This window comes from Carettochelys insculpta, chromosome 3 (assembly GCF_033958435.1).
Source record: "Carettochelys insculpta isolate YL-2023 chromosome 3, ASM3395843v1, whole genome shotgun sequence".
NCBI classification, from domain to species: domain Eukaryota; kingdom Metazoa; phylum Chordata; order Testudines; family Carettochelyidae; genus Carettochelys; species Carettochelys insculpta.
The window spans coordinates 164638718-164653457 of record NC_134139.1 but is presented as its reverse complement, the minus strand read 5'-3'; the positions used below and the strand labels follow the sequence as shown (position 1 = coordinate 164653457).

General features: G+C 47.8%; 1 protein-coding gene across 4 annotated transcripts in view; it reads left to right on the top strand.

The window, feature by feature from the left end:
• Positions 1 to 14740, top strand: part of AGPAT5 (1-acylglycerol-3-phosphate O-acyltransferase 5) — a 111122-nt gene that overhangs the window by 76818 nt on the left and 19564 nt on the right. For 3 of the 4 annotated variants that reach the window (XM_074988904.1, XM_074988905.1, XM_074988903.1), the window contains one exon: positions 7045 to 7206. The exons of the other annotated variant lie outside the window; for it this stretch is intronic. In XM_074988904.1, the coding sequence (XP_074845005.1) occupies positions 7045 to 7206 (162 nt within the window). The remainder of the gene's footprint in view (positions 1 to 7044; positions 7207 to 14740) is intronic. 4 annotated transcript variants of the gene reach the window in all.

Here is a 14740-nt window from a genome sequence, read left to right as displayed (position 1 = left end):
CACTGGAACACACAAGCCCACTCCCTACAATAAGGTGACGATCTGGAGAATAGGTCCTTTTATGTACCTGTCACTGGAAGTAATGTTTTTTATAGTTTTTGTCTATGCAGTTCCTAAAGCCCCAGTTCAGTGCGTGACTTTATGTAGGACATAATCCCATTAAGCAATAGTCAGTGCAATTATATATTTAAAGTTAGACAAGTGCTTGAGTATCTTGTTGAATTAGATCTTCAGCTGCATCTGCACTACGAGATAAAACTGAATTCATTTATATCCATTTTCTAATACTGCAGTTTATAAGTTCGATTTTGACCATTCTCGCTTCCACCATGCTCCCTACAAAATCAAGTCATTGCTGCCACACACACATTGGCTAACATCAACTGTTGCAGTAGCACATTGTGGGAAGCTATCCCATAGTTCCGTCACCCTGTGGCATTCTAGGTATGCTTGCTGGTCTTGATGTCATTTTCCCCCCATTACATTTTCATCATTCCCTTCCCAATCCCTGAAAATTTGTTGATCCCTGGAAATAATACAGAGACCCTCAAAATTAAAAGAAATAAGTTTTGGTTTCCCCACACATTACATTGCCAACACAGGGGCAGCGACTGTATTCTCAACTGGGCATCCACTGAGTATCCCACCTCCCATGATTGCATGCATGTGATCCCTGAAAATAATGGACACACCTGGAATTTTTCTTACATTGAGAAGAATGTAGGAGGAAAGAATTTTTGGTTTCCCCGTACGCTGTATTGGTGTTGGAGAGAGTCATAATGTGGGGTCCCGGACTGTTTTTTAAAGTTAGAAGAAAGAGGATAGAAAAGTTCAGGAAAAAAAGAATTTTTGGCTTCCCCCCAGCAGCAGCAAGCCCCTAGGTGCCAGCGGAGACCTCTTCCCCTGCAGCAGGAAGCCCTGGTATGGGCGAAGGCAGGCTGCAGTCGGGGGTGGGGGGGCAGTTGAAGTGGCCCTTCCCTGGTGGCAGCAGGCCCCTTAGCCACTGGGCAGACCTTTTCCCTGGCAGCAACAGGAAGCCCCTTAGCCACTGGGGAGGGGGCTTTCCCCGGTGGCAGCAAGCCACGGTTTGGGCCAAGTGGGGGGGTGAGGTTCGGTGGAGAACCAGTTGAGGTGTTCCTTCCCTAACGTCAGCAAGCCCCTTAGCCACTGGGGGAAACTTCTCCCTGGTGGCAGCAAGGCCTGGTATTGGTGAAGTGGGGTGGTTAGTAGTTGCGGGGGGTGGGGAGTTGAAGTGGTCATTCCTCATGGCAACTGCAAAGCCCCCAGTATCTTAACCACCAGGGGAGACATTACTACGATGGCAGCAAAGCCCAGAACGTCTTTACTGTCCTTGGAGCCCTAAACGCACGACTGGCAGCATTGTCAGCACTGAACGGCAGGCACATCCTTTTATTGGGTTGCGTTGGGGGCTACCACATGATGTGGCTGAGCACAGGAAAGACCCAGACTGCGTGGTGCCTGTCAGGGAGGGAAGGGGGTTCGCATACAAATGTAAACTGCTGAGAAGTTTCTTGGCATGTTATACAAGCACGAACCCCCAGCACAGACTTGTTGACACATGGTAGGGCGGGTCGGGCTGGTGCCAAGCAGCACAGAAAAAAACAGCAAGTGTACAGACAGCTGCAAATTCCCTGCGGGTGCTATTGAATGGCTAGATGCGCTAACAGCGTAGAAAGAAAAAAGCCATTTCTCAGGCTGTCATACTAACATGAGTCCACAGCTAAAGACTCGCTGCTCCTGCTTGGAAATTCTCTCTCTTCCTGTTACTGGAGAGCAGTGGCTAGAGCGGAGCACAGAGAGGGCATTAGGGGTTACATATGGGACAGCACTGGAGGCTAATAAGTTTGCTTTTAAGATGTAGCGCTTCCACTCTTGCCTTTAATCAAACTTCTGAATTCGAGCTTGACACTATACCCGTCAGGTAACTGTGATTTTGTAATCTCGAGATTAGTGCACCCAAAATCAAGCTAATGGTCTTTATAGTGAAGAGAGTCACATCGTAAAATTGAGCTAACTGATTTAAATTCAATTTTTTCTCGTAGCGTAGTTGCAGCCTTCATCTGCTCATCTTTACTGTTTGTGAAAAATAATGGGCATTCCAGCACTCCCATGAGGAGTGAGAATGGATTTAAAAATAAGTTACCTTTGAAAACTGTTTTCCCATGAATGATTGGACTAGTCTTAAGCCATATTTGCAAATAGGAAGGTATTTGTTTGCCTGGGGAATCTAGTCTTCCCAGAGATCACATAAAATGTTGCTAAGTTTAATGGGAGTTATAATTGATTGATGGAAGGCTATTGGTCCTCTTTAGCAGTTGCTGGCAAATACCATTAATTCATATCTTGACTTCTTTTTAACCAATTTTCCTCCTCCATGGTGTGCAGAGTATTCTTTTCCAGTTGTATACCAAGAAAGATATAGAGTAAACTCATTATTCAAGGTTAATGAGCGCTTCACTTAGCATGAAGAAATGTTTTCCAAGGGAAACTTTTGAAAGGACTCAGTTTTTAAAGTAAAACAAAAGCACACATGGGGAGTAAAATTCACAAAAATAAAACTTCACTTTCCGGTGGCTAAAAATCTGGCAGGTCAGAAGTGCAAAGGCTTAATTTTTAATGCTTGAAATGCAGTGTTTTTAAACAAATATCTTGTCAGTTGCATTGTCAAAAATTATACCTCAGATGCTGTGCTGAGCCAATCATAACACACTGCTACGTTAACTACTGTCATAAGGATAGTTATACACTAGGCATAATTAGTAAAAATGGAACAGAAATAAGGCAAGACTGATTTAGCTTGAATTGAAGGACTAATCTAATGTTAGACTCTTTGTCACTTGAGAGATGCAGCCAATCTAGCAAGTGAAGTTGTGAAAGCCTCACTCATGAGTCCATTTAAAATTTGAGCACTCAAGTATATTTTATCGGGAACAATTATCCACACAGATATCTGAACAAAACAACCATGTCTGTTTTCAGTCTCTGGTTTCTGTGATGCTCCGTGATTTCACATCATTCTCAAAATATTATTTCTGTAGAATAAATGAACAATGATATTGTGATACTCATTTCACACCTTGGCTATGTCTACACTAGCACTCCCCTTGTGAAAGGGGGATGCTAATGACACACATTGGGATATGCTAATGAGGCACTGCAATGAATATGCAGTGCCTCATTAGCATAACGGCAGCCACAGCACTTCAAAAGAGCCACTTCCCATCACACGTGGCTTGTCTACACGGGGTCCTTTTCGAAAGGACCCCGCACACTTCAAAATCCCCTTATTCCTATTTGGTTTTGAAAGGGGGGTGCTAGTGTAGACATAGCTGTTACGTATTACCACTTTATCTATCCTGTGTCACCATACCTTCTGTTTTCTGTTACAGAACTGATTTTATAAAACGGTGGAAGCAGGATTAATCAAATATCTCTATGTGAGGCTGGAGAATGTGCATATTTGTTCTGTCTTTCCTTGCTTTTTCAAAATTCTTTACTAGCAGAAGCCCATTTGTAGGGCTTTACCAAATTCACAGTCCACTCTGATCACTTACACAGCCAGAGGGTTTTCAAACTGGTTAGTTTCATCTTTTCAAATGTTGAAAATAAGAATCTCCATACTGGGTCAGACCAAAGGTCCATGCAGCCCAATATCCTGTCTGCTAACAGTGGCTAGTGCCAGGTGCCCCAGAGAGAGTGAACCGAACAGGCAACGATCAGCAATCTCTCTCCTGCCATCCATTTCCAGCGATTGAGAAACAAGAGGCTAGGGACACCATTCCTTACCCATCCTGGCTAATAACCATTAATGGACATCAGTGTTTATATCTGACATTTCATGGTAGACTAAGAGATGGGGTCCTGACCTGAAATGGGGTCACTGGGGTAGAGTTTGCAAGGTTGTGGTGAGGATGCCAGGAATGCCACAGTCACCTCATGTTGTCTTCAGGGCTAGGCTAGAGGAAATTCCAAGAGATGGAATATTCAGTTTGTAGACCCCTGTGAAAAATGAGTGCCCCAGCCCCTAAAAAGCCCCAGATGCTGAACCCCTTCTTGGTCACCCCACATCCTTGTAGGGGCCATGGGAGAAGAAGCCTCTTGTCCCAGCTGGAGACACAAGGTGGAAACCTCAAACCTGAGTTACCCCAAACACCAGCTGCAGCAGGAGCTGCTGGGAGAAGAAGCCCTGAGCTCTGCCTTTGGAACATCAGAGGATTTGCGTCAGGAGCCCAGATCCCAGGCTCCCCCAGCTGCAGCTGCCAGGAATAGTAGCTCCCAGCTGTGGTAGGAGCTACTTGGGGAGGAAGTTCTGGTCTCCACACCCCAGTATGAGGCAGGAGCTCCTGGGATGAGCAGAAACCCAGAATCTGGGTTACCCCAGCGGCACCTGACGTGAGCAGAGGCCCCCAGGCCTGGCTGGAGCTGCTGGGGAAGGAACTCAAGAGAAGAGCTGTGGTGGACCCCGAAGCCCCAGTGCTCAGAGTAGCCACTAGGGAAGCCCTGAGCCGTGGCAGGAGCTGAGGAATGAGGGAGGGCCTAAGTTATGAGCCCAGCTCTCAGATTGCTCCAGTGCAGCAGTGAGGGTGTACCATTCTCACTTCTCTACCGCCTCTGGAGGTGGGTTTGATCTCCTCACAAAGAGTGGCCATGCATGGGAAGAATAACTCCTGTTCCTCCGCAGCTCAGCATGAGGAAAGTTCAGGAACAGATGTTGCAAAGATGTATGCACACACGGGTGCAGGGGGGAGCTTCACTGTCAGAATAGCAGCAGCATTTTAGTTAACAACAGAATTAGGTTCTAGGTAGGAGAAAAGACCTTTGATTGCTATTAGGCAGCACCCCCCCCCCCCCCCCCACCGAAGGCAAACTGAAAAGCTGGAGTTGAAGGGCTATCAGTAACCACATTTGTCACTGCCAGGAAAGATAATGGAGCAGGTAATTAAAGAAATCATCTGTAAGCACTTGGAAGGTGGTAAGGTAATAGGGAACAGGCAGCATGGGTTTGTAAAGAATAAATCTTGTCAAACTAATCTGATAGCTTTCTTTGATAGGATAACGAGCCTTGTGGATAGGGCAGAAGCGGTAGATGTGGTCTACCTAGACTTTAGTAAAGCATTTGATACGGTCTCTCATGATATTCTTATCATAAAACTAGGCAAATACAATTTAGATGAGGCTACTATAAGGTGGGTGCATAACTGGCTGGATAACTGTACCCAGAGAGTAGTTCTTCATGGTTCTCAATCCTGCTGGAAAAGTGTAACAAGTGGGATTCCGCAGGGGTCTGTGTTAGGACCGGTTCTGTTCAATGTCTTCATCAGTGATTTAGATATTGGCATAGAAAGTACACTTATTAAGTTTGCAGATGATACCAAGTTGGGAGGGGTTGCGAGTACTTGGGAGGATAGGCTCATAATTCAAAATGATCTGGATAAATTGGAGAAATGGTCTGAGGTAAACAGGATGAAGTTTAATAAGGACAAATGCAAAGTGCTCCACTTGGGAAGGAACAATCAGTTTCCCACATACAGAATGGGGAGAGACTGCCGAGGAATGACTACAGCAGGAAGGGATGTAGGGATTATAGTGGACCACAAGCTAAATATGAGTCAACAGTGTGATGCTGTTGCAAAAAAAGGAAACATGATTGTGGGATGCATTAACAGGTGTGTTGTGAACAAGACACGAGAAGTCATTCTTCCGCTCTACTCTGCGCTGGTTAGGCCTCAGCTGGAGTATTGCGTCCAGTTCTGGGCACCGCAGTTCAAAAAAGATGTGGAGAAACTAGAGGGGGTCCAGGAAAGAATGACAAGAATGATTAAAGGTCTAGAGAATGTGACCTATGAAAAAAGGTTGAAAGAATTGGGCTTGTTTAGTTCAGAAAAGAGAAGATTGAGGGGAGACATGATAGCGGTTTTCAGATATCTAAAAGGGAGTCATAAGGAGGAAGGAGAGAACTTGTTCTTCTTGGCCTCTGAGGATAGAACAAGAGGCAACAGGCTTAAACTGCAGCAAGGGAGGTTTAGGTTGGACATTAGGAAAAAGTTCCCAACTGTCAGGGCAGTCAAACAGTGGAATAAATTGCCAAGGGAGGTTGTGGAATCTCCATCACTGGAGATATTTAAGAACAGGTTAGACAGACATCTATCAGGGATGGTTTAGATAGTACTTGGTCCTGTCATTGGGGCAGGGGGCTGGACTCGATGGCCTCTCAAGGTCCCTTCCAGTCCTAGTGTTCTATGATTCTCTGGCAGTTGCAGTTATACAGTGCCTTGTGAAGGATGGGGAATCAGTATTTTGGGAGGAGAAACCATGTAAGTATGTTGAAAAGACTGCATACACTTGGCCAGTAGTGCCAAGAATAGTATGTTGTCTAATCACGCACAGATAGAATAGATTTCGATGTCACTGATATGAATGGGTAATGGAACTCAATATTTAGTGGAGAGAAATTGGTTTGGAGCAGGGAGTAAGATGTTGGGTGGATATTAAACGTGTTTGATTTTACCTGTCTTCATGTTTTACCTTTTTGAATTGGTTCCAGGATACAAAATTTCAGAAAATAAATCTTTTGTCTTAATGTTTCTCCACAGTTTCAACTCACTGTATATCCTAGTCAGACAGAAAGAAGGGACATTTTTCACACTCTTTGCTTGTAGTATTTCAATATTGTTCATTACCGTGGCAGGTGTACCCAATCCTTTTCAAAGAGTGAACCATATCTTTAATACAGAAATTTTTTACAGACCAGCCTCACTTTTCAGTAACAGTCACAGAATATCTCTATTGCAGCTACAGCAGTCGTGTAGGAAAAAATATGTTAAATATGTTCTGTCTTTTTAATGCAGTTTAGCAAATGGGCACCAGTAGGGAAAACCAGCCATATGTAGCCAGGCGCTCTATACAGATCATAGTTTGGGAACCTCTGAACAAGCAGCTTTTGAAAATGGCTTTTGCTTGTATGTTTTCAGTACTTAGTCTAATTAATTTATCCTTCCACTGAGTGTTTTTGTTCTTTCCTAGGGCTTACAGTATTAAAACATGTGCTGACACCACGTGTAAAGGCAACTCATGTTGCCATTGATTCAATGAAGGGCTACTTAGATGCAGTTTATGATGTTACAGTAGCATATGAAGGTACTGTGGATCACAGAGGGCAAAGGAAAGTGGCGCCGTCCATGACTGGTGAGTTGACATTATTAATTCATACACACACTGATAGAAATACGGGGCCAGATTCCTTGTGGAGCTTGCGCTGGTTTGCACTGCTCAGATGGTTAACAGCAGTAGTAAAGCTTGATAGATCCAACCCACTGAGACCTTTGCACTGGGGATCCATGGATGATGAGCATATATTGTATAATCAAAATAAAAAGCAGTCAAGTAGCACTTTAAAGACTAGCAAAATGGTTTATTAGGTGAGCTTTCGTGGGACAGACCCACTTCTTCAGACCATAGCCAGACCAGAACAGACTCAATATTTAAGGCACAGAGAACCAAAAACAGTAAGCAAGGAGGACAAATCAGAAAAAGATAATCAAGGTGAGCAAATCAGAGAATGGAGGGGTGGGGGGGAAGGTCAAGAATTAGATTGAGCCGAGTATGCAGACAAGCCCCTATAGTGACTCAGAAAGTTCCCATCACGATTTAAACCATGTGTTAATGTGCCGAATTTGAATATAAGAGCCAGCTCAGATGTTTCTCTTTCCAAAACGGTGCGATAATTCCTTTTCTGTAACACACATACCTTTAGGTCATTGACAAAATGCCCCATTCCATTAAAATGTTGACTAACTGGTTTGTGGATCTGGAGTGTTTTGATGTCTGCTTGTCTGCATACTTGGCTCAATCTAATTCTTGACCTTCCCCCCCACCCCTCCACTCTCTGATTTGCTCACCTTGATTATCTTTTTCTGATTTGTCCTCCTTGCTTACTGTTTTTGGTTCTCTGTGCCTTAAATATTGAGTCTGTTCTGGTCTGGCTATGGTCTGAAGAAGTGGATCTGTCCCACGAAAGCTCACCTAATAAACCATTTTGCTAGTCTTTAAAGTGCTACATGACTGCTTTTTGTTTTGATAGTGTATAGACTAGCATGGCTTCGTCTTTGTTACTGTTCAATATATTATATAATGACTCTTAAATATTTTGGTAGGAGGTTCCCAAACTGTAGGCTTCTAAACCCGGTCAACTCTTCTGGTCCTCATCATCATCTGGCCAAGTCATGTATACATCCTGATGCTCCAAAATGATTAGGATGAATTCTTGTGTCCATTGGCAGACAGGATACAATAACTTTTAGGGTTGTGCTGACTTTGGGTTTGTGAGATTATAAAAATAGCTTAAAGTGTCCCTCTCTGCCCTTCCTATTTTTGTTATGCCTTTGGTTTTCTGTGGAATGCCTTGGAATATTACTGCTAACATTTGTCAGGGAAAGTATAAGCTTAATAAAATTACGCTATCCTCTTGATCTTGTAGACCCCAATTTAGCGGATTTTGGGAACACAGATCCCGTTGTTCCCAAAGTCACTTAACCAGGGCATGTAACATCCTAAATATCCACCTCCCCTGCCTGTATTTACAGCTGCAGAACCTCTGCGGCCTGGAGGAGCCTCCGCCTCATCCCCCGGAGTAACCATGCGCTCTTCCCACCAAGGGTAGTGTGTGTACATGGGCAGACAGCACTCATGTACACGCCCCACCCCTGGTTGGAGGAGCGTGTGGAAGCTCCAGCAGTGGTGCCCCCAACCACGACAGGGCCCTTGCTGCCATACACGTGGACGCTTGCTGCTATGGCCGGGCCCTCAGCAGCAGCGGAGTCTCCACCATGGCAGGGCCCCCAGAAACAGCAGTGGGCTCCAGCAGCTCCTCCTGTGGTGGTGAGTAGCAGGCTTTTGCAGGGGGTGGGGGAAGCCTGGGGTCGCAGTAAACCCTCTGATTTAACGGATATCCCTCCTTCATTAGTCTGTTAAATCGAGAGTTCACTGTATTTGAAAAAATTCTAAATAAAATCTAAAATTTTACAGAAAATATAGCATGCAGGTTACTTTCAATTATCATGTGCTATTTATAATAATGCAGTAGGGGGATAGGATGAATTAATGGAGATTTTTAACTAAATTAGTGGTTTGTTAAAGACTTAAAACAGGAGAAAGGATTTTTTTATTTTATTTTTTACTGTAACAAGTTTCCTCACAACCATATTGAGTTGACAGATGTTTGCCTTTTGCCAGCTTCAATTTGTGAATTATTGTCACTTATGGGTGTAGCTACCTGGGGCTACGTCTACACGTGCACCCAACTTCGAAATAGCTTATTTCGATGTTGCGACATCGAAATAGGCTATTTCGATGAATAACGTCTACACGTCCTCCAGGGCTGGCAACGTCGATGTTCAACTTCGACGTTGCTCAGCCCAACATCGAAATAGGCACAGCGAGGGAACGTCTACACGCCAAAGTAGCACACATCGAAATACGGGAGCCAGGCACAGCTGCAGACAGGGTCACGGGGCGGACTCAACAGCAAGCCGCTCCCTTAAAGGGCCCCTCCCAGACACACTTTCATTAAACAGTGCAAGATACACAGAGCCAACAACTAGTTGCAGACCCTGTATATGCAGCACGGACCCCCAGCTGCAGCAGCAGCAGCAGCAGCCAGAAGCCCTGGGCTAAGGGCTGCTGCCCACGGTGACCACAGAGCCCCGCAAGGGCTGGAGAGAGAGTATCTCTCAACCCCCCAGCTGATGGCCGCCATGGAGGACCCCGCTATTTCGATGTTGCGGGACGCGGATCGTCTACATGTCCCTACTTCGATGTTGAACGTCGAAGTAGGGCGCTATTCCCATCCGCTCATGGGGTTAGCGACTTCGACGTCTCGCCGCCTAACGTCGATTTCAACTTCGAAATAGTGCCCAACACGTGTAGACGTGACGGGCGCTATTTCGAAGTTACTGCCGCTACTTCGAAGTAGCGTGCACGTGTAGACGCAGCCTGGATGTGTTAAATTGCTTCTGTCAGTAATGAAGGCCAAAGGGTCCATTGTGAAACCTGATCTTTAATTGTCATTTGTCTTTCCAGTACTTGGAAATCTGACTTAACATACCACTAACTGACCTGGCCTTTTTGACTTCAGTCTGCTTTAGTGAAGTTTTATTTTGTTGTGGTTTTTTTTCAGTTGGAACATGGGTAAAAGGATTACATGAGCATTCTTACCCTATTATTTGAAAGAACTGTATGTAATGTAAAGTATCCGTTTGATTTTTGGGTTACTTTTCTGTGCTAGAATGAAGGAGGAACCTGGATCTTTGTCTAACCATCAGGGGTGAGCAAGTGGGGGATGGGCTCTCTAATGAGGGCATGATGTTTCGTAAGGGGGCACAGCACGATTTGCTGCTGGGTATCAGGCTTATCACATCCTTAAGTGTTGAAATGTGCTGCTGTTTGTTATGTGTGTGTGTTCACATTTATATACCAATTAATAAAGTTTTTACATTCTACACACTTATTTTCTCATACATGCCAAAACCTTTTTGTTTTGTTTTTTGTTTTTCCACATGCACATAATCATAATTTCTGTTGGTTTGGATAATGTTAGATAGGTTGTGGTGGGCCCTACTAATTGCAGGGATGGAAAGTGGGACCCAACGTAAAAAGTTTGCTCACCCCAGTCTAATTAATATGACCATTTTTGTCACAGTTTAATGGTGGTTGGGTTTGTTGTATGAATCTTAAGTGTGACCCACCTTTTTTCAAAATAATTATTCAACACACATTCTTTCATTGCAAAATATTGTGTTTATAAAAATTTGTGCTTTTAAATTCTGTCAGAGACCTTCCGATATCCTTTTGGATAGATATTCTTTGTTCTTCTTCTATCTAAAAATAACGCTTAGCTGGTAAAGCATAATTGAAACTGGTATGATTTGTACTTTTTTCCCTATTTAAAAAATATTTTCAGTGGTCTTCTGAACTCCAAAAATATTTTGTCTCCTAGGCCCAACCCTCATCCTGTGGACACAAATCCAATAAAACTTTAAATTGTCAGTCATAAATGAACACCTTTTATTGCACTGTCACGGAATTCTCAACTGGCCATCCACTGAATGTCCATCCCCCCCATTTTGTGATTAAATTCAATTGCTGAAAATAATATAGGGACCCTGAAAAGCTTGAAGAAAGAGAAAATAGGAAAGTTTTTGAAAAAAGAGTTGCTGAAGAGAGGGTCTTTGGCTTTCTGATGCACTATATGGCTTCTGTGCACAGGCTGTGTTCTCAGCTGGCCATCCACTGAGTGTCACCCCTCCCATAGTAGCATCCAAGGGCAGAATACAGGGACACTGACTATATTCTCAAAGTAGGAAGAAAGAGGATAGAAAAGTCTAGGAAAAATTATTTTTGACTTCCCTCTTCACTACACAGACGTTACCAACACGGGTGATGGTAGTGAAATATCATATGTTGAATTTACAACAGAAGCAGGAATCTCATCTAGCTTTCCATTGTGTTTTTGGGGCAGGGTCAAAGCATGAAGACAAGAAATTTTAAGAAAAAGGTTTTATAACAGAAATATCAACCCAGCAGGTGTCTGCAATGGACAGCAAGCGCCCAGAAATATTTTTGGCAGGGGGCAGCAAGTGCTGTAGTCTGCAGCTGCAGAGCCGGTTGGAATACTGAAGTAGTTCCTCCCCTCCCCACCCCCCCGACTATCTTAGCCATCAGGGGAGACTTCCCTCCAGTGGCAGCAAGACTCTGAGTATCTTAGCTGCTGGGGGGCACTTCTCCCCCACCCCCACCCGGTGGCAGCAGGCTCCCAAATATCTTAGCCACTGGGACATTGGAGGGCCAGTTGTAGTGGTCCCCCCAACTATCTTAGCTAACATGTTAGTTATGTTAGCTAAGATAGTTAGTCATGTAACCGGATGCTCTATTACATCCTAGTCTCTATCAAGTTTCTTGTGGACATCACATCACTGCTTGGTGCAGTCATTGCAGATAAGTAATAGTTACATAATTCTATCTTCTCCCACACCTTTAAAGTAGGTATCTCCTGATGGGACAGTTGGCGGGACAGTGTGGGGAAGTTTGCCCTGCTAGTTACTTGTTTATTTTCAGTAATCTCTGTTAGGCCACGTCTACACGTGCCGGCTACTTCGAAGTAGTGGTGCCAACTTCGAAATAGCGCCCGTCACGGCTACACGTGTTGGGCGCTATTTTGAAGTTAACATCGACGTTAGGCGGTGAGACGTCGAAGTCGCTAACCCCATGAGGGGATGGGAATAGCGCCTGACTTCGATGTTGAGTGTCGAAGTAGGGAACGTGTAGTCATTGCGCGTCCCGCAACATCGAAAAAGCGGGGTCCTCCATGGCGGCCATCAGCTGAGGGGTTGAGAGACGCTCTGCCCGGCCCCTGAGCTCAATGGTGGCCGCGTGCAGCAGCCCCTTAAAGCTCCCCGCCCCCTGCTTTCCTGTGCAGGAAGCTGAGAGAGTGTGCAGGCAGCAGCATTGCCAAGCGGCTAGCCTGCACGCTCCTCCGTGCCCACACACCCCCACCTGCTGCGATGGCCGCCCCCCAAGGGGAGCCAGGGCTCCCAGCCCAGCAGCCAGGTGGGGAAGCAGCAGCGGGGCCCCTTCTGGACGGAGGCCGAGCTTCGGGACCTGCTGGGGCTCTAGAGTGAGGAGGAGGTGCTCCAGGTAATGGGGAGCAAGAGGCGGAACGCGGATGCGTTCGCTGGGCTGGCTGAGGGCCTGGCCGCCCGGGTCACCCTGCCCGCACTCCGGATCATGTCCGGAGTAAAGTGAAGGAGCTGCGGCAGGGTTACGCCCGGGCCCGGGACACGGCCAGCCGATCTGGGGCCGCCCCTGTCACTTGCCCCTTTTACAGGGAGCTCAGGGACATCCTTGGCCCCCGGCACACCACCTCCCCTCCAGCCACGCTCGATACCTCGGCTGACGAGCCCCAGCAGGCCCCGGAGCTGGACTCCGCACGGGAGGCAAACCCCTTACCCTGGGGGCCCCCCCAGGAGCCCACCCCCGGGGCACCGGAGGAGGAGGGGGAGTCCTCCTCCAGCGACGCTGGCCTGCGGATCGCCATCCCATCGCAGAGCTCCAGCCAGGTGTCTGCCCACCGGGTGTCCACCGACCGTGGGAGTGGACCATCAGGTATGTACCCCCCCGGTGCACACCCCGGGGTTGAGGGGCGGGGGTAACAGACATGACCAGGGCCCTCCACATGCCCAGATGACCATGGCCCCAATGACAGCAGTGGTATGTCCCTCAGAAGACTGCATCAGCCCCTGCCCCCCAGCACAACAGTGCCATGCCCCATCCCCGAGGCTGGGGGGAGCAGAACCTCTAGGGTCTCCCGGGGGGAGGAGGTGGGACACCCATCAGCAGCAGCATCTCCCGGGGACGGGGATGGGGAACCAGCAGCAGAGGGGTGGGGGGACAAGGGCCATGGCTCGGGGCCCACACTAACGGCTGTCTCCACTCTTCTTCCCCCCCTCCTGTGTTCCGCAGCTGCACCATCAGAAGGACCGGAGAGCGCTGGCGAGGTGTCAGTGGTCCCGGACAGCCCACCGGGGCCATCACTCCAGGCCAGCCCCTCGGCGGAGGACCGACCAGCCCCACGGCGGGGAAGACGGCGGACCCAGCACCACCACCCGACGGTGACGGACCCCCAGCTGCTGGCCATCCACCGTCAGCAGCTGGAGGTCGCCGAGCAGTGGCTGCAGGTGGAGGAGCGCTGCCTCCAGCTGCAGGAGCGGGCGCTGGCCTGGCGCCAGGAGGCATGGGGGGCCTTCATGCGGACCTTCAATCGTATCGCTGACTACCTGGCCCCCCATGCCATGCCATGCCGGCCGCCGCTGCACCCGCCCTGCCTGCTCCACCCGCTGCGCCGGCTGCCGTCGCACCGCCACCCGCCACCGAGGGCCCTTCCGCCGAGGGGGACCTGGGGCCAGCTGACACCCGCCAGCCATATCTACCAGTGCCCCTGGCCCCCAGCTAGCCCCGGCCAGGGCTGAGGCCGAGGCGTGGGTCGCGGCCGCCCACCCACAGCGCTGGACGTTAGGGGGTGTGGGGCCCAGGACGTGGCCCCCCTCCTCCTTTGTATATATTCCCCCCAGTTTAATGTTATTTTGTAAATAGTTTTTATATTAGACCCCTGTTGCTATGCTGATTCTTCCCCCCCATGTACATAGTTCTCCCCTTCCTTGTCTTCCCCTTTCATCTTATCCTTATTTATAATACATATATATATGTTTGATTTTGCCTGTAAATAGTTAGTCTTGATGATAATAATAATAAGAGTTCTACAGATATTTGATTTGACGAACAAATGTCTGCTTTTATTTACAAGAAAAGTCGGGGGGTGTGCTCTTGGGTGCTCTGTGGTGTGGGCGTAGGGGCAGGGAGTGTTGTGGAGGATGGGGGGGTACATTGGGGGGCCTGCCAGCGTTCACCCCGCGGCCTCATCGAACTGGGCCCGCAGGGGCTCCCGGACCCGGGTCCCTTTGGGGTCCACCTGGCGACTGGGGCAGCGGGTGGCTGCACATCGGCCCTGCCGGCCTCCACAGCCCAGCCCTGAAAGGAGGCCTCCCCCTTGCTCTCAACGAGGTTGTGGAGGGCGCTGCACACGCCCACAATCTGGGGGATGTTGGTGGGGCCCGCATCAAGCCGGGTAAGGAGACACCTCCAGCGCCCTTTGAGGCAGCCAAATGTG